A 20541-nucleotide genomic window follows, 5' to 3' on the forward strand; every position below is an offset into this window, starting at 1 on the left:
ACAGTGTGTGAATGGTTCCTGTGCTTTGAGTAGTCATTAAAGTTCCCATATTGTGCTCATTTTTGGGTTCATAATTGTATTTTGAGGTTGTACCAGAGTCGGTTTCCATGGTTTCATTTTCAAAAAGCACCATATTTTTGTTGTACTGCACATTGCTTCAGATCCTCTTTTCACCCTGTGTTTAGGTCTCTGTTTTAGCTCCAGAGTGAGACGTCTCACTTCTATGATATCTTTGTTGGGAGCTGCACATGCTCAGTAGCTAGGTAAGATCCCATCAGCTAGATAACTTTCTCCAGCTTTGGTTAGTCCAAGGCAGGATTGGCTAGGAGACTTCTTCTAAACTAGGGCCACTTGTGGAATACCTGCACAACAGGGACAGGAAGTAGTTCTTTTGGAGATTATGGTCAACTAGTGGCTGTTGGAGCAGTGTTTTGCCATTGAGAATGAGCTAGCATGCTACGGTTAGCCAACTTGTCTCTAGTGACGTAGAAAGCCGTGCAGATGTTGAACAGCTCACCTGGAGACTGAAGACAGAGGACATTCAGAAACTGGATCTCCCTCAAAACAGCATGGATGTTATTTTGTCCAACTGTGTATGCGTGTGGAAGCACCAGAGACACAAAATAACCCCAAAATCCCAGAAAAAGTGTATTTTTCATAATATGGGCACTAGAAAAGTGCTTTAAAAATACAGTCCATTTACTGCAGAATCCTACCTTTCTCAATCAGTGCACTGTAATTCACCTTAACATTGCAGCAATTGTGTAAAGGATGGTCTTGAATATAGCATTGTCTTGATTTCATGGTACATGACCATATATCACACAGCACTCAAGTTTGCCACAGTGGCCTGGCTGTGCGCTGCAAGCTCAGTCAAATGGAAATCAATATGCAGCCCGGTGGATGCAACAGTGCATGGAGATAATAATCATTTAACTTGTTTTGACCAAGACTGCCTCGCTCATATCGCTCAATATAAAAGAATTCAAACTCCCCATGCAGCACAGTGGATTACAGATTGCTTTCTCTCTTACTTCAACAAAAATGTTGTTGTTCTCGGTCTGTATCATTATCTTCAGTTGTCTTTGGTCGCCCAGCTGGACAACAGCTGTGCACGGGAGCCATAATAGCTCACTGGAATTACATGCTTCCTTTCCTTTACAATATGTCTCTTTATGAACACACGTACTCAGTGCTAGGTCCACAGTCGTAAAAGAATAATCACTTTAAACACACACAAGCAGACATGGGAAGAAAATTGGACCTGCACTAAAAAAAAAAAAAGATGCATATTTAGGTATTTTCACTTCACATTACAAGCCATAACGCCATTGGAGTGGAAATAATACACTGAGATTGACTTGTCGTGTGTGTTTACTCTTGCAGTTTCCATTCGGTTCACGACAGTAAGATCAATAATGGAATAATAGACCCTAACACAGTTTTGATGTAATGCACAGAATGTGCCACGCATACTGAAATGTGTGTATTTCCTCGATGGCATTGGACATCATGACAGTCTCTTTTCATTGAATGTAAAAAAACAAGGTTACATTCGGGTTAATTGCGTGGTCAGGGCGGGGAGGGGTTGCAGTTCGGTGGGCTCAGGATCTCATCTCTGCTTTTGGCAGATGATGTGGTCCTGATGGCCTTGTCGGTCGTCCTTCAGCACTCACTGGATCGGTTTGAGTGTGAAGCGGCTGGGATGAGGATCAGCACCTCTAAATCTGAGGCCATGGTTCTTAGCAGGAAACTGATGGAGTGCTTTCTTCAGGTAGGGAGTGACCCCAAGTGAAGGACTTTAAGTACCTTGGGGTCTTGTTTGCGAGTGAGGGGACCATGGAGCGTGAGATTGGTCGGAGAATAAAAAGCAGCGGGTGCGGATTACATTCCGTTTATCGCACCATTGTGATGAAAAGAGAGCTGAGCCAGAATGCAAAGCTCTCGATCTATCAGTCAGTTTGGGTTCCTACCCTCCCCCATGGTCATGAAGGCTGGGTCATGACCGAAAGAACCAGATCCAGGGTACAAGCGGGCGAAATGGGTTTCCTCAGGAGGGGGGCTGGAGTCTCCCTTAGAGATAGGGTGAGAAGCTCAGTCATCTGAGAGGAGCTCGGAGTAGAGCCGCTGCTCCTTCACTTCGAAAGGAGCCAGGGAGGTGGTCCAGGCACGTCCAGCTGGGAGGAGGCCCCAGAGAAGACCCAGGACCAGGTGGAGGGATTATATCTCCAACCTGGCCTGGGAATGCCTCGGGATCCCCCCAGTCAGAGGTGGTTGATGTCGCTCAGGAAAGGGAAGTTTGGGGTCCCTGCTGGAGCTGCTGCCCCCGTGACCCGATACGGGATAAGTGGATAAAGATGGATGGATGGATATTCGGGATAAGGCAATGCCCCAATTTCTCCTAACCCCACGGTTAAAATCAGTAACCGGGGTATTGCTCCATGCACACCTTCACCGGGCCTGTGAGTTGTAGTCATTGCTATTAGCGGTGTACGATACTGCAACATTTGGTATGATACCAAGTCAATACAGTGCCAGTATTGCTGATACCGATTCAATACCGATACTTTTTAATAAGGAGTATGAGTTTTTTATGACCTTTAGCCTAAGTGTTCTTGTGATTATTAATAAGTTAAAACCCAGGACAGAATTTTCACATGCTTGCATACATTTGTTGTGTTACCACCGAATCTTGCAGCCTTTTTAGAAATCATGCAGCTTGCAGTTGTCACCCTCCACCCCCCCCCCCCCCCCCCCTACCTCCCTCCCCCCCCTTTGGAACTCTCTCCCCAAGACCTCAGACTTTCCACATCACTTGCTCACTTCAATACTGCCCTCAAAGCCATCTCTTTAAAGTGGCTTTTAACCAAATTAGCTATTTTCCATTTGTTTGTTGTTATCCTGTTTCCATGCTGTTTGAGGCACCTTTTAATATGTATCTCTGGTTATTGTTGTTGTTGTTAAACTGATCCTGCATGTTACCTATCAGTTATTGTTATTGTGTTATTTTCCATTGACCTTGTAAAGGGCCTTTTGAGTACCTATATAAAATGAATGGATTATTATTATTATTATCACCACAATATTGCACTAATGCAACCTGCACAATTTACATTTTAATTTAAGCAGTTGGACACTTTTGTATTCCCATCTTGTACATATTCAAATATTCTTTCTTGCGTTTTATTCCTATTATTATTGTATGTATGTATGTATGTATGTATGTATGTATGTATGTATGTATGTATGTATCCTAGTATTTCATTTATATTCTGTGCTGTGTGACAGATTTTGCTGCTGGAACACTATGATTTCCCATTTTATTGGGATCAATATCTATCGATCTATCTAGCTAGCTAGCTATTATTAATAATACAAAACCAGCAACATAAGAAAATAAGTGAAAATGTTTGTTTGTGAAGGACAGCAAAAGGATGGTGTGTTATGGCTGCTACAGTAAAAAGAGTAGAGGAGGGTTTTTGGACTAGATCACAAAAATGTCATTGGGAACAATTGATAAAAAAGAATAAGGAAAAAAAATAAAAAATTTGCAGCATTTGCTGTGGTGGTGATAAACATTCTGTGGATGAGCTATCCCTTCCTCCTCATCATCGTACCTCCCGATAGCATTTCCCACCACTTGTCTAAAATTGGACACCCTGGTGAGTCTGAGCCATCCTACAGCTCCCCTCCCCTCCTCCCTCTCCCCCCCCTCCCTCCCCCCGTCAGCTGGGCAACCCGCTGGACAAATATAAACCTTTGTGTGAATCTATAATCAAAAGACGGGACTCATTCGCATTAAAAAAAAAAAGGTGGAGGGGAAGCACGTCTTTCTAGATGATGGTTGCCATGGATTTCTCTTTTAAAAGCTTTTGGTCTAATGGCACACCCACTTCTGATGTCAGCGTTGGAGGAAGGGGGCAGGATGGAGAGAGAGCGGGCGAGGGAGAGACGAGGGCAAAGGGAAGGAGGGAGGGAGGGAGGGAGGGAGGCGAGGCAGCCTGTTGCTCATCATCATCATCAAATAGCATCCTCGTACTCCACCAGCCTATTGCCTGTGCGTAGATGGAGCAGAGGGAGCAGCAGAAGGTGGAGGCATGTTTCATATTTGCCTTCATGTGCATTCTTCTCGGCGCCTTCAGCAAACTAACAGCTGCTGAGGAACTCATTCAGGAGCACAGTGAGTATATTTTTCACATTCAAACTCGGGTTTGTTGTACATTAATTGCAAGTCACACTTAGAAGGGAGTTTATCGCAGTTTGTTTTTTACAGTAAAAGTTGAAAATAGCAGGACTGACTGATATTTTTGAGAGTAGGGCTCAAAATTTTTACTTTGAGTGTGTTATTGTAGATCTCATCCTATGGTATTGTTCCCATTATACAAATATGAATCAGATTTGTGCAAGTATGCAGTGCACTCCTTTCTAAATTTGATTACCTAATATACAGTATTTTGTTTAAGGCTTTAATACATTGAGATTGTTAACTGTCCACTTTCTATTTAAAGTATTATTATTTTATTTTGGATTTTTTGACCCATCTACAATATGTCTTTAACAGCTGACAGTGATTTGCATACTGGACGACACCATGGTAACAAGGCTGCTGCTACATTACAGCATGTTGTGATCAGTCAACATTTACTGACATCTCAACAGAGACAAGGTTCACTGTTGTAGCGAGCCATGTTCTCCATCTTGCTCTATTTGCAGAGGGATTTGAAATTGCAGTCAATTATTCAACAAAAAAAAACTTATTTCAAAATGAAAGTGAAACTTTTACATCCGAGAGCCACTTCAAGTCCTCAAAGATGAATCACAGCTGATGTTATGTTTCAGTTTCAGCATCAGAGACCATATTCAATTTTCTCCCTCTGAAGATGATGTTAGATTATGCCCCCATAATGCGATTATGGGCCCACAATGCAAATGCATCCCACTTTGGATCAGTGATATATGACACGTAATAGATCATCTTCTCTCCCGCCTCCAGGTAATTGTGACTTTAACGAGATGGGCTAATGACTTTTATTCCTAATAGTCTGATCCTGCCCCCGCATAGAAGGGCCCGCAAACTAATTATAGCCTGTTAATTCACAGGTGTCTTTATATGGAAGGTATCTAAAATACATATCCTGAAGTGTCATTAGAGCGGATCGAAGAGGCGCCGGCAATATTTCCCTGGACCACCAGTGGGAAGAGATATTCAGTCAAGGCTCAGGCTTTACACCAACCAAGTGATGGATGTGCTTTAAAATTGTAAGTAGGATATTGGCTTTTTCTCTCTTTCCGCAATCCACATAGACATTAGAGGCTGCGTTTTTGGACCATCTTTAATGTAAAAAGAATGCATTCATATTGCACCTTTACTCAAAGTGATTTTACATTACATGTCATTTAGCTGATGCTTTTATCCAAACCGACTTCCAAATTCTGTATACGCCACACAACTAGGGGTTAAGTGTCTTGCTCAGGGACACATTGGTTAATGTTCATAGTGGGAATCGAACCCGGTCTCCCATACCCAAGGCACGTGTTGTATCCACTGCGCCATCACCACCCAAATCACACACACTCATACACTAGTGGCCGAGGCTGCCATACAAGGTCCACCTGCTCATCAGATACACACTCATGAACATTTACACACAGATTGGATGGCATTGGGAATCTGGGGTTCAATGTCTTGCCCAAGGACATGTAGAAGAGGGGCCAAGAATCGAACCGCCAACCTTCCAGTTGGTAGACAAAGAATAACTAAAAACAGTTATAGTGAACTAAAACTAAAAGGAAAATAAGCATTGAAAAAGCTTATGTAGTAAACTAAATAAAAACTAAAACCTTCAAGAAAACCTAAACTGAAACTATATTGCCAGGTTAACAAATTAAATTAGCATTTTTAGCTATGTTATTTCACTTCTGAAAAAAATGAATTTCCATCACTTTTGATGGCATTGAACCACAGAAACTGAATGAACTTGAGTCCAAAGATCAAATATCACACGTCATGGATATACCACCTGATCCGAAACCGCCCTGACCTTCCTCCACAGCGCTGCGGAGGAGGGTCAGAAAACTCAGATTTGACAGATAGTCTAGCTAGCTGTCTGGATTTACCCTGCAGAGATCTGAGGACCAGGTAACCATAGTCCTCGGATTGGACAGATAGTCTAGCTAGCTGTCTGGATTTACCCTGCAGAGATCTGAGGACCAGGTAACCATATCCTCAGATTGGACAGATAGTCTAGCTAGCTGTCTGGATTTACCCTGCAGAGATCTGAGGACCAGGTAACCATAGTCCTCAGAAATCCGCCATCCATTGAAGAAAGAGGAAGGTGACGGACATATTGCTGAAAACAAGGGACATCCAGCAACACCTGAACAATCCCAGAAATGAAGCGTCTATATAGACTACTTCTTTCATATCCCTATAATTATTTTTACCAATCCACACCAAATTCCAATTGCGATTGCACCTTTTACATATGGCCTGTCATATCCCATGACAGGAAAGTCGCAGTATTTTGCACTCACCACCAAACATTTGAAGTACTGCCCAGTCATCACGTGATGTATCGATTACTTAATTAATCTTTGTGTAGTCTCACTTCCCATCCATCCATCCATCCAGTGTGGTTGAATGTCTGCTCCATTTATTCCATTACATCAACCTAAAGTACTTTTTCACTCACAGTGTAATAGTGTTAAGAGTTCTCCATCACCTATCTGTGATCGGTCTTTGCTTGTACCGTCTATCACCACCTCCCACAGGGACCTGCCCTGGTGTAGAGATCCTTTTGAAACACTCAGTGTAGAGTGACAGGCAGTCAGGTCTTCACTGGTATGAGTTTGAGCCTGGCTTGCCTGCGTACATGCCCCCCCCCCCTCAGCGCCACCTTTAACAGCTGCCTGTGAAAAATAAACGGTTGACATAGCCCAGAGCAACTAGGTGGTCGGGTGATTGCTGCTCAGCAGGAAAAGGGCATCAAACAATGAAAAGTGAGAATTGGTAAGGCATGCAGACAATGCAGAGAACCCTAATGTTATGCAATGTTTATATAATCGAGTTAGTTGAGTACTCACTTATGGTGAGTGTATGATCATCCACTCAGGCAGAAAAATGCCTGGATGAAAAAAGACATACTCATATACAGTGCAGTGAACGTGAGTGTATAGGTGTGAAGTTGAGGTAATGAAGTGAGATATTTTGCAGGCTGATTAAATAGTGTCTGTCACAGTTTGCTCTAGATTAGAGGATGAGGAGTGCTGAGGCATGATGTGGAGCAGTGGTGCAGAAATGTGGGGATTTGGCGGGTCGGCTCCCTGGGGGAGGGGGGGAATCGAGGACAAATGGGACCACTGGGAAAAAAACAAAACAGACATAAGATGACAGGTGTGGTGCTGAGGTGGGATGCTTCTCATTTGCTCTTTGTGACGGAGACATTTTACCCAAAGTGGGAGATGAAAAAGAATAGTTGAATGGCATTTCCAAAGGTTACTGTCTCTATAGAAAATATGGCCATGAAGCTATTTCACGAGAGAATGATGGATTGTATGCAGTCGCGGAAATCAAATGGTTAACAGAAGACAAAATAAACAACTGTTAATGCTAACATAGGTCATTATTCAAGTGTATTATATCCACAGGAACAGAGAGCAGCACATTGTGGTGGACCACATCTAGAGTTAGGGAGACATTTATTGCCCTGGAGCTATAGTTTCTTCCAGGGTTTTCAGAATGTGTTAATGCCGCCCACTTGAAACAAAAAAAGAGACGTTTGTGTTTACAACAATTCCTCCTGGAATTACTATAAGGAAAGGGCTTCTGGGTTGCCACTGGCATGGCTGACTGTTTCAGCATTTAGGATTCCAGAGGGAGAGAGGGAGAAAGACAGAAAGATGGGTCTTGGTGGTATGAAGCCCATTTCTGGATAAACCACCCTCTTATCGTCCATTAGAGAACAGTGAGCTGTTAGGGGAATAAGAGGAGAATTGGTGGTTGGAGAGAACAACAGGACATCGTGGGATCTCAATGGTCATTTAGCCTGAGAGACAGAGTACAGGATGGCATTATTGCTCGGCCAATAAGAATGAATATGGTTGTTATATTTTTATGTGCAAGAAAATGAGACAGCACTCCGAACAGCTGCCACCGGAAGGCTAACAGCTGTTAAATATGTTGCACTTTAATTGTAAGTCTCAGAGGCTCAGATTTTCATCAGAAATACTGATCACCCATTTAATTACCATGTGTTTGTGTTTCACAGACTGAGTCTTGTCCTCGATTCAGAGACAGCAAAATCTTTCCAATCTTGGCAAATTACACAGCACTTCTACCAATATGCAGCCATAAATAATAATCATTGATGAAAGAGCTATTAATGTCTCTTTGTAGGACACAGTCTCTGAACATTTTACATAGATGTACTGTAGATTTTCCATCAATCAGACATATTGTTGTTAAACAGGAACGTTGCACCCATTTCTCTGTTGAGTGATTTCAACCTTCTAAAAGGAATTCTTTGAAGAGTTGCTCTGCTTTGACCTCGGTCTGATCGCTATCATTAATAAGCTCATTAAAATCATCCAAAAGAGTATTGGCGGTCGGGAAGCGCTCTGAAGATTCTTGAGGAGGGCATTGTGGGAAATGCAACGCAGTCAGGCAACAGAGCCTCGCAAAGCCAGTGATTCAACAGGCAATCTGGAGAACATGCCCTGTGGCTTGGCTGTGATAACGCTGGCACCGAGAGAGGCCAGACCTCAGCCGATCTGCTGGGGAGGACAGCCTCCGCTGTCTTTGCACTGTTTCATCTCTCCTTCTGAGATAGAGTCGGCCACCCCGAGGAGACATCAGAGGCACAACAGAGAGAAGGGGGGGAACAAGTTTTGTTTTTAAAAATGCTCCTGTGACTGCGGAGAGGCAAAAGCACAGTCGGGTTTAAAGGCAAAGTGAGAGATCTAACAGCCTCAAAGAGTTAAGTGTGATTTAGTCTGGTAGGAGAGTGGCGATGTACTGTAGGCGTATCCATAACCTCCGCCGCATGGAGGGAGAATGGGAGAATTTAGCACCAAAAAGGACTGTTTGAGAAATTATTTTTCATGCTTATGTTTTGGTTTTGTCAAACAACAGTAGTGCTGATTTGATAGACAATATGTGGACTCAATACTTGTAAAATGTGTGCAAATGTAGAGACCCATTAGAGCAGGGGTCTTCAACGTTTTTTAGGCCAGTGACCCCTTAGCTGAAAGAGAGACCTATTAATTCATTCCCTTTAATGCATACTCTTTATTGATCCCCCCATGGGGAAACACAACAATATTTGTACTCAATATTTGTCAAATGTGCAAATGTAAAGACCCATTAGAGCAGGGGTCTTCAACATTTCTTCAACACAAAGAGAGACCAAATAGGGACCCCCTACTATTAATTCATTTAATGTAATGTATACTCTTTATTGATCCCCTGTGGGGAATTATTTATTTTTTTACAATTTTGTAATATGTGCAGGTGTAAAAATCCGTTAGAGCAGGGGTCTTCAACGTTTTTTAGGCCAGTGACCCCTTAGCTGAAAGAGACCGAATAGGGACCCCCTACTATTAATTAATTTAATGTATACTCTATATTGAAACAATTTTTGTTGTTATTACACACCACACACAAGCCTGAAATACACACCGACGCTCAGGTCCTATGCATGCACATATTGAGATGTCAGAGGGAGTGGGCTGCCAGTGCTGGACCGGGGGGGGGGGGGGGGGACTGGTCCAAACAGGTATTTGAACCAGCAACCCTCCAGTTCCAAACCCAACTCCCTACAGACTGAGCTACTGCCCCCCCGAGCTATACATGTACTGTATACAACTGAGTTGCATATTTTGGATATGTGGATATTATTTACACCGGTTTTGGAAAAACTTAAGGGAGAATTCTTTTTTGTTTTTTTTACATAATTTTTTGGCCCCCTTTGCGCTAACTCTGAGCACCCCCACATTGAGAATCTCTGCATTCGAGGCATATTTCATTTTTGTCCAGGATTTGTGTTGAACCTTTTCCATATGTGATCTAATAATGCCCAAAATGAAACATAATCCAACGCGGCAGAGTGTTGGAAAGCCGAGCTCAGGGTGGCGTTGCTCTAATTTCATGGCTGGAAGATGCCGACTGTAATCAGCGGCTCACAGAGGCTGACAGTGCAGGTGCCTAATAACCATTCACTGACACGCTCGCATCCCCGTTTTAGAAACCGAGGCCTCCTTCCTTTCCCAGAATTAGTGGGGTAGCAAATCCAGGCACTGGCATTTTAATTCCTAACTGTCTAACCTGCCTCCCCCTAAATTACTATAATTGATTTAATTAGTTTGGACACAGGCCACGAGGTCGTCACCGGTGACATGCAGTAAACATCTTCTCTTTCCTTTTGCGCTCCTATTTCTATAAATTCTTCTTTCTCTTTCTCTCTCTGTTGATTTATCTATCTAGTTCTGCTCGATAAACATCTTAATAAGAATAAATATTGGGAGTCAGAACACACACACACACACACACACACACACACACACTTCGGCCAACACCTACAGTGGCTTGGACAGGTTTACACACCCATGCTAAAGTTGATTAAAAAGAGGACTGAAAAACATCTTTTGGAAATTGATATCTTAAATGCATCAATCCTAAAACTAGGAAAATCAACTGAATAATTATAAGGTTATTAAATAAATGAATAAATTTTTCCTAAAATAAAAGGGGGCATAATATCACCCCCTTGTTTAAATTCCCATAAAAAGGCAGGTAACTTTTGTATTTTAAAGGCAGTTATACATGTGATCAGGATACTATGCCCTGATGAAGTTCCTTGCCCTTGGATTAAAAGGGGTGCCTTTTATGGGAATTTAACATAGGGGGTGTATACTTATGCCCCTGTATTTTAACATAGGGGGTGTATACTTATGCCCCTGTATTTTAACATAGGGGGGTGTATACTTATGCCCCTGTATTTTAACATAGGGGGGTGTATACTTATGCCCCTGTATTTTAACATAGGGGGGTGTATACTTATGCCCCTCTATTTTAACATGGGGGGTGTATACTTATGCCCCTGTATTTTAACATAGGGGGGTGTATACTTATGCCCCCTGTATTTTAATATAGGGGGGTATTTTAAGGAAGAACATTTATTTATTTACAATAAATTATTCATTCAAAAAGAGAATTGGTGTCCTTAAAAGGTTGGATTTACCTAATTTTTTTTTTTCATTAAGACATTAAGATCAATTTCCAAAAGGTGATTTTTTTATCCCTCTTTCTAATCAACTTTAGCATGGGTGTTTCTCAAGTCCCGGTAAGTGACACTAGTGTGTTTGAAAGCCACCCAATGAGAGAGATGTACAGCAGAGAACACACACCGACATATAGCTTGGTGTTCAGCTGCACTAAGCGGGGACATTCATGAATGATCTAACAGCCAGAGCAACATCAGGACATTATTCATAATTCCCAGGCTGCAGTGGGTAACCGATGTTCATGCACACAGCTGGGAGGGGAATTGTTATGCCTCTTTGCCTGATGTAGCTAGTTCAGTGATCATGCTTAATGATGCATGACTGACATATTTATACTGCTTAGATAATGGCACAGACATGTTGTTTATGTCATGCAATTTGTGGGTTGTAGGTATAATGAAGCTTAATTTATTTAACCTGGCAGGTGTGTAATCTATTTAAATGAAAACAAATTGAAATTATTTTTTTTTTTTAACTCTTATTGTAAGTGCATATCTGGCTTTCATGTGTGTGTCTTTGTACGTATGTGACGATGTGATGTAATTTTGATGCCTATCTTGGTCAGGTCTCCCTTGCAAAAGAGATTTTTAATCTCAATGGGTATTACCTGGTTAAATAAAGGATAACTGAAAAAAAAAAAAAAACTCTCATGTTGTCTTCCCGTCAAAAAATCAACACTTTTGTTATCCATGTTTTTAACTTTTCCTCATCTTTTTTTCCCTTTTTTCAACACTTTTACGCTTTTTTTCAATGTTTGTCACTTTTTTGACGTTTTCAACACTACGTTCCACCAACTTATTAACTTTAGTTTGGTCGATAAACCTCATTTATAGGAAATTATACCTAATGTTTTAGTTAGAAAAGCAGAAATTAGGATGTTTTTTGACTAAAATGAAAGGAATGGATGTTGATGGATAATCACAGACTGGAGTATGTCAACTTTTACTCAAATTTCAAAACTACTTCATTTTTTCCAAATGCTATAAAATTGAATATGACACCCCAGAATTAATGAAAGTTTGTACTTGGCAAAGAACGTTGTGTGGAATCAATCATGTTATTTTGGGTAATTAGGCTAAAAAGAACATTGATATAGGAAAACAGGTCAATTTGACCCGAGAACAACATGAGGGCTAACAACAAACCCATGAACTTGTCTCCAATATTATGAAAAAGACTAATGAGAAATACAATATGAAAAAGCTAATCTGACTGAATTTTTCCAAACAAGGCCCTTTATCTGCTTTCTTTCCCTTCTGAAGGTGACAGTGTGACGGTGGCAGACTGAGCACAGGGATGTAAGAGGACCAGTAAACATGACCCTGTTGGCGGGCGATGGCTCCGACTACGACTACAGTGCCCTGAGCTGTGCCTCTGATTCCTCCCTCAACGGACCCCCCCTACACGAGGAGGAGGCTCGGAAGGGGGCCTTCTACAAGAGGGCGCAGCGGGTCCCGGAGCTCAGCTCCATCCATGAGGACACCCTGTCCGGCGCCCGTAAACTCCACGCCATCATCAATGTGGGCGGCCTGCGCTACCAGCTGCCCTGGACCACCTTAGAGGACTTCCCCCTGTCCCGGCTGGGACAGCTGCACCTCTGCAGTAGCTTTGACGAGATAATGCGCATCTGCGATGACTACGATGTCGCGCACAATGAGTTCTTCTTCGACCGCAGCCCGTGCGCCTTCCGCACCATCCTGACCTTCCTGCGGGCGGGGAAGTTGCGCTCCCTCAGGGATATGTGCGCCCTCTCCTTCAGGGAGGAGCTGCTCTACTGGGGGGTCCCCGAGGAGAGCCTGGAGTGGTGCTGCCGCCGGCGGCTGCTGCAGCGCGTGGAGAACTTTGAAGCGATGGAGAGAGCGGAGGAGGAGGAGGACCTGTTGGAGGACCTGTTGGATTCAGACAGTGGACACAGGGAGCACGCGGCCGAGTCCAGGCTCAATCGGTGCATGGCCAAGCTCCGGGACATGGTGGAGAGGCCTCACTCGGGCCTGCCGGGGAAGATCTTTGCTTGTTTGTCAGTACTCTTTGTCACCATCACCGCCGTCAACCTGTCCATAAGCACCATGCCCGCCATGAGGGAGGAGGAGGAGGCGGTGAGTGGGGATGACATTTATATCACAGAAAGAAAAAAACATGTCTTACTATGGCCACCTCATTTTACTTTACTTTTTATATAATGCCACTTTACATCCCTTCAGTTTTTTTTGTGTGTTTGTTGGTTTGTTTTGATTGTGGAAAAACTGCTGCTGTAACAAGGGAATTTCCCCATTGTGGGATGAATATAGATATCTAATTGAGGGAAAGTAAAAATGAAGACATGACCCAATGCAACTCCATAGTCTGTTGGGAATTTGTGTGTTATGTTCTCGCCATAATATCACTACACCTATCTCCACAGAGCTGTGGAGTAAGGTGTGGCTACACCACCCATGGACGCTAAGCGACAGTGGCTCGGCTAAATAGTCTCGGGAAGGAACCTGTTCTGGTGGAACATTTGCAATCCTCCAAAAAATGAATGAGATATTTAACTTACCTAGATACATGGCTAAACATAATTTGCTCTTACCAGTTTATAGCCATGTCCTCAGCAATCCGACCAATTAGTCCCAAAACCGAAAGAACCAACTAGAGCCCGACCGATGAAGGACTTTTAAGGCCGATACCCATACGAATATTTGGTTATTTAAAAATCCGATATTCCGATATATCGGCTGTTAAATATACTTTTTTTTTTTTAATCCAGAAACGTTGTAGAGCGTCCTCTGGTGGACAGACTATGCAACGCCATCACTAACAGGGACGTTGTAGAGCGTCCTCTGGTGGACAGACTATGCAACGCCATCACTAACAGGGACGTTGTAGAGCGTCCTCTGGTGGACAGACTATGCAACGCCATCACTAACAGGGACGTTGTAGAGCGTCCTCTGGTGGACAGACTATGCAACGCCATCACTAACAGGGACGTTGTAGATCGTCCTCTGGTGGACAGATTATGCAACGCCATCACTAACAGGGACGTTGTAGAGCGTCCTCTGGTGGACAGACTATGCAACGCCATCACTAACAGGGACGTTGTAGATCGTCCTCTGGTGGACAGACTATGCAACGCCATCACTAACAGGGACGTTGTAGAGCGTCCTCTGGTGGACAGACTATGCAACGCCATCACTAACAGGGACGTTGTAGAGCGTCCTCTGGTGGACAGACTATGCAACGCCATCACTAACAGGGACGTTGTAGAGCGTCTTCTGGTGGACAGACTATGCAACACCAACACTAACAGGGACGTTGTAGAGCGTCCTCTGGTGGACAGACTATGCAACGCCATCACTAACAGGGACGTTGTAGAGCGTCTTTGGTGGACAGACTATGCAACCCAACACTAACGGACGTGTAGAGCGTCTGTGGCAGACTAGCAACGCCATCACTAACAGGACGTTGTAGAGCGTCTCTGGTGGACAGACTATGCAACACCAACACTAACAGGGACGTTGTAGAGCGTCCTCTGGTGGACAGACTATGCAACCCACACTAACAGGACGTTGTAGAGCGTCCTCTGGTGGACAGACTATGCAACACCAACACTAACAGGGACGTTGTAGAGCGTCCTCTGGTGGACAGACTATGCAACGCCAACGCTCATAACATGGTTGACCGTCCGTTTTTAAATATTCATTTATCAGAATCCTTTCTTTGTCATTTAAATGATTCTGATGAAAGAATATGTATTAAATTAAAAACCTATGCCTAATAATATCTAGCTGTCGTGGTACTTTAAATAGTAGTTAATATAAAATTCATATGCTGCTCGTCTTATCTGTCATGTAAAATGTCCTCGCAGGGAGAAAAGGGAGACTGTGCAGGTTGTTTTGCCAGATTAGGAAGGACATATTCAAAGACATCTCAGCCTGCCTAATTATTATCATTATTATTATTATTATTATTATTATTATTATTATTATTATTATTATGTCTGACTTCAGTCAGAACCCTAATTAGCACACTGGCCTGTGTGGTCAAATCAAAGGAAAATTAAATAATTGAACCACACGTTATTTTCAACGTTTGTAGGAAGGTCTACTTTGGATGGAAGCGCAGAGTAACTGCCACTATACTTATGAATATACCCCGGAAATCAAGTACAGATACTGCATGTGTGGTACGGCCGGTGGGTGGAAGGCGGTTTTGAGTGGATTTGAGTAAACTGCAAACCACATATATGCTGCTGACTCAACGTTCACATCCAGGCGGCCTTCTTTAATCTTGTCCTGTGACTGTGTGTTTCGGTTTCAGTCATGTAGCTTCTTAGCTTCTTCCATTTTTTTTTATTTAATCATCATTTATGTCACGTTTATTTTATAAGGGAGAATGCACACTAATGATACACATGTAAAAATGTGCTAGAATTAGGCTGGAGGCTAATTGCCACTTACAGGTGGTAAGAGGTCACCCTAGACCTCCAGAGACCTCCGTTCAGCCAGTCTGATGGTCCTAGAGGCTCCTAGATCCAAACTGAGATCCAGAGGTGATGGAGCCTTTTCAGTGGCTGCTCCGACTCTGTGGAACTCGTTGCCTCTAGCTGTGTGGACTGCTAGAAGCTCGTCCACTTTTAAATCATTGCTGAAGACTTATTTATTTGAAATCGCGTTTGGCTCAGGGGAGCCGCCTTGATGAATGTTGTATTCTATTTTCTTAGCATTTGTTATTTATTGTGTCTTCTATTGTATCTGTTTCATTTCATTTTATTTTTTGTGCTTTTGACTGTAAAGTACTTTGGTAGGCCTCGGCCTTGGAAATGTGCCATATAAATAAATATGACATTGACATTGACATTAAAAGATTAGGCTAGAAATAGCAACTAAAATAAACAATTGAAGCTGATTATATACTAAAAAACAAGTTTTTGAGATATTTTTTAAAGATTATTTTTTGGGCATTTTTAGGCCTTTTTATGACAGGACAGATGAATAAGTGGAAGGGGAGAGAGCTATCTGGGCGTCCTTTGGTTTTTTTTTTTTCAACAAGACTGAGTGTAAGGGGATATTATAAAAGGGGCATTGACAACAAAATGAAAGAAATATGACTGCACTGATGTAACAGCGTTATATTCGACCTGGCAAACTTGCTTTGTCTTCACACTTCAGTATTCTCAGTATGTTTCAAATAAGCTTTTAAAATAGAAGTGCCAGTGTCTCTAACAACTCCGCCGCCTCTAATTTCTTGCAGCCAGACAACAAAGTGTTGCATTGAAAGTGCGTTCCTCGCTCGCTGGAGTTTTCAGGTGCCTGTATGGGTCTGCTCCAACCGTCTCCTCTTCTGTGGGAGTATGTTTCATAATGATATTTTGCCCTGATATGGACAGCATTCAAAGGCTCCGTGCCATGTTCCCAATGCTCTGAACCTTCACGGCCACGCGTTGGATCAGCATCATTACTGTTTTAAATGCATCATTTTAGTTTTGAGGAAACAGTTTTGGGTTTTAAGGCACACATTATGCATGAAATCAAAATTAGAGCTGCAAAGATCAATCGAATATTGGATGTTGGAGTCATTTTTTTATAAAAAGTAAAAATTATCTGATTGCAGCTTCTTAAATGTGAATATGTTCTGGTTTCTTTACACCTCTGGCCCGATAAACTGATTATCTTTTGAGTTGTGGACAAACTAAGACGCAACGACATCGTCTTGGGCTGAAAAACCGATCGACATTTTTCACTTTCTGACATTTTTGAGCCCAAACAACTACTCGATTAATCCAGATAATAATCGACAGATTGATAAACAGTGACAACAATCGTTTGTTGCAGCCCTAAAAAAAACTGACGTTACAAAAACTTCTGTCCAAATAATTGAGCGTTTTCTATGATGAACAGATGTCTTTCTTATTCTTATTTTGTGTATTGTAAAGATATTTTGTCTTTGTTGTGTTAGTGCTTAGCTCCTGGCTTTGACATGGAAGTGGTTCCCTCTAGTGACTACAGACAGCTACCACTAACACATATATAATAATAATGATAATATTAATAGTAATAATAATAATGACAAATATTGTTGTTTCTATAGCACTCTTCTTAACAAGGTGACAAAGAGCTTTCCTAAAACAAAACCGCAGATTTTAACGAAGAACAATTAAGTGACATACAAACCAGAGGCATCAAAAAATATATGAAACAACTGGGGAAAAACATGCATTCATACATACATACATGCATACATACATACATACATACACGCATACATACACACATACATACATACATACATACACACATACATACATACATACATACGTACATACATACATACATCAGGTATCATAAAATATGAAACTACTGGGGAAAAACATGCATATATATATATACATAAACACACACACACAAAGACGTACATTAAATGGTCAAAGGCAAGGAGGATGATAAACCCAACAACATATTGAATAATAAACATAAATCTTTCTTATGAAAGAGAGTTTTTAAGGAAAAGTATTTGCGGAATTTAATTTATTTTATCAATTCAGGACAACGCACATTGATAAACAAGCACAACAGTACGCGTAAATGTGCCAGATTGTTGCCCAAGGGCTACTTTCCATCTGCAGTCTAATAGGGAGGTTGGAGTTCCAGCAAAAAAAGACATAGGATAGTAACATTTAGTATATAAAAACAAGAAGAAACAAAAAGAAAAGAAGAAAAAACAGGACAATTCATTAGTAGAAAAATGGAAACACAAGTGAGGGGTGGTTACATGATGCCCATGCTTACTCCGGTGTCTTTCTTCCCCAGGGCACATGTTCCCAGATGTGCTACAACATCTTCATAGTGGAGACGGTGTGCGTGGCCTGGTTCTCCCTGGAGTTCACGCTGCGCTTCATTCAGGACCGCAGCAAGCTGGCCTTCCTCCGCCAGCCCCTGAACCTGATCGACGTGGTGGCCATCCTTCCGTACTACATCACCCTGGTGGTGGACAGCACCTCCTACGGGGAGAAGCGCCTGGGCTCTGGCAACAGCTACCTGGACAAAGTGGGCTTGGTGCTCCGCGTCCTGAGAGCCCTGCGCATCCTCTACGTGATGCGGCTGGCTCGCCACTCTCTGGGCCTGCAGACTCTGGGCCTCACCGCCCGCCGCTGCACGCGGGAGTTCGGACTGCTCCTCCTCTTCCTGTGTGTGGCCATCGCACTCTATTCCCCCTTGCTGTACTTGATTGAGAACGAAATGGCCGTCACGCAAGAGTTCACCAGCATCCCCGCCACCTACTGGTGGGCCGTGATCACCATGACGACTGTGGGCTATGGGGACATGGTGCCCAGGAGCATCCCGGGTCAGGTGGTGGCTCTGAGCAGCATCCTGAGCGGGATCCTCCTCATGGCCTTCCCCGTCACCTCCATCTTCCACACCTTCTCGCGCAGCTACGTGGAGCTGAAGCAGGAGCAGCAGCGGCTGCTGCAGAGGAGGACGCACTTCCTGCTGCGCAGCCGCATGGCCAGCCTGGGCAGCGACCTGTCCTTCGAGAGTGACGTGCTATTCCCAATAGGGGCATCTGTCGTCAGAGGCAAGGACAAGTGAGACTGCTGGACAGGGAGGGACATGCGAACTGGGAGTGGGACAGGAAGAGAGGAAGAAGGAGGCTACAAAAGAGACTGAAGGTGTGAAGAAATAAGAGAGAGAGAGCAGGACAGGAATAAGGATATTATGGAAGAGGATTAGGGCCATCCATCCATCCATCCATCCATCCATCTTCATCCGGTATGGGTCTTGGGCGGAGAAGCTCCAGCAGGGGACCCCAAATATCTCTTTCCAGAGCCACATCAACCAGCTCCGACTGGGGGATCCCGAGGCGTTCCCAGGCCAGGTTGGAGACATAATTTCTCCACCTAGTCCTGGGTCTTCCCCGAGGCCTCCTCCCAGCTGGATGTGCCTGGACCACCTCCCTAGGGAGGCGCCCAGAAAGCATCCTCACCAGATGCCCAAACCACCTCAACTGGCTCCTTTGGACGTAAAAGGAGCCAGTTATGAAAAATGTATTTGAGATCCGAGTTTGAAGTCAAATCTCTGAGTTTAAAGTCAGAATTGTATTTTAATACACATCAATCAACATTTCAGTACATGTGCCAGCGTTAGCCAGTCGGCTAATTTCCCACCGCAGTCCTTTGGACAGATGATTTTAGACCATGGCAGGAAAAAGCAACAAAAAAAACATTAACATAGGTTAAAATATACCCATAGTAATCAAAAGACCCCATAATACAGCTAGACAAGAAATAGAATTCTGAGTTAGAATCTGACTATTTCCTCAGAATTCTGACTTTAAACTCAGTCAGGACTTTAAAGAATTTTCTGAATACACATCCACAATTTTTCCTATGCAGCCCTAATCCTCTTCCCTAGAATATAGATAGATAGAAGGCTATATAGAGAGAAGTCTGTATAGACACGATACAGAGGAGAAAATGGGATTTTGTTCTTCCCAGAATTGCAGTCGTGCTGTGTAGCAGTGTACTTTTGGAGAAACACACACACACAAAGAGGAGAGGAGAAAAGGATTATAAGTATTAAAGAAATGCCTCCGTCAAAAAATGAATTATCTCTGGATAAAAGGCATTATCGAGGGTCACGGAATATCAAATAGAGTCCAATTTACAGAAGAAAACCCCCAGAATGAACCTCATTAAGCATTCGAGCATAACAACAATTTATCTAGTGTATTACATTCATATTTTGAAATATATTGGAGCACTCATCTCCAGACGTCGGAATGGATTTGTTGATGTGATGTGTTCTGGGAATTAGCCGGTACCACTTAGTAACAGAAGCTCTCTGTTTTTGTTGAGTCCCAAAGGTTAAATGGTAAAACGTGACACTTAGTCCACTGATTATTGTTTTAATGACTGAAATCTGAAAATGATGTTTGGTTCCTCAATGCCCCCCCCCCCCCCCCCCCCCCTACAGTATCTGGCACTGCCCACATCCACATATTAATTATGATGTATTAATTGTGCTTTCTCTTATCAAAAGACACCATACATGAGGATCCATATGCAATTCTGTTGGACTTAGATGACTATTGTGCTTGTAATTACTGCATTTGCTGTCCATAGCTGTTTATAATTATTTCTCTCCTTAAAGTGGATTCAGATCTGGAAAAATCTGTCTGTTTTCATTGTCGCGTCTCTTTTTAACTTTACAGCCCCAGAAGGGAAATTGGATTGCAGAAATAACTAACAGTCAAAGACATAGTTTACCGTGTACTGTAAGGTGTCAT

General features: G+C 42.8%; 1 protein-coding gene across 2 annotated transcripts; it reads left to right on the forward strand.

Annotated features, from left to right (window-relative positions):
* The first annotated feature begins 4004 nt into the window (after positions 1-4004).
* On the forward strand, positions 4005-19878 carry kcng1 (potassium voltage-gated channel, subfamily G, member 1). Of its 2 annotated transcripts, XM_032521627.1 has the most exons (4): positions 4006-4180; positions 5101-5259; positions 12543-13376; positions 18066-19878. In XM_032521627.1, the coding sequence occupies exons 3-4, from the start codon at positions 12597-12599 to the stop codon at positions 18843-18845; spliced, it is 1560 nt and encodes a 519-aa protein (XP_032377518.1). In that variant the 5' UTR covers positions 4006-4180; positions 5101-5259; positions 12543-12596; the 3' UTR covers positions 18846-19878. The 2 variants fall into 2 exon arrangements, with proteins under 2 accessions (XP_032377519.1, XP_032377518.1); XM_032521628.1 differs by lacking the exon at positions 5101-5259 and having other exon boundaries at positions 4005-4180.
* Positions 19879-20541: the final 663 nt, after the last annotated feature.

Source organism: Etheostoma spectabile, chromosome 7 (assembly GCF_008692095.1).
Source record: "Etheostoma spectabile isolate EspeVRDwgs_2016 chromosome 7, UIUC_Espe_1.0, whole genome shotgun sequence".
Taxonomy (NCBI): Eukaryota; Metazoa; Chordata; class Actinopteri; order Perciformes; family Percidae; genus Etheostoma; species Etheostoma spectabile.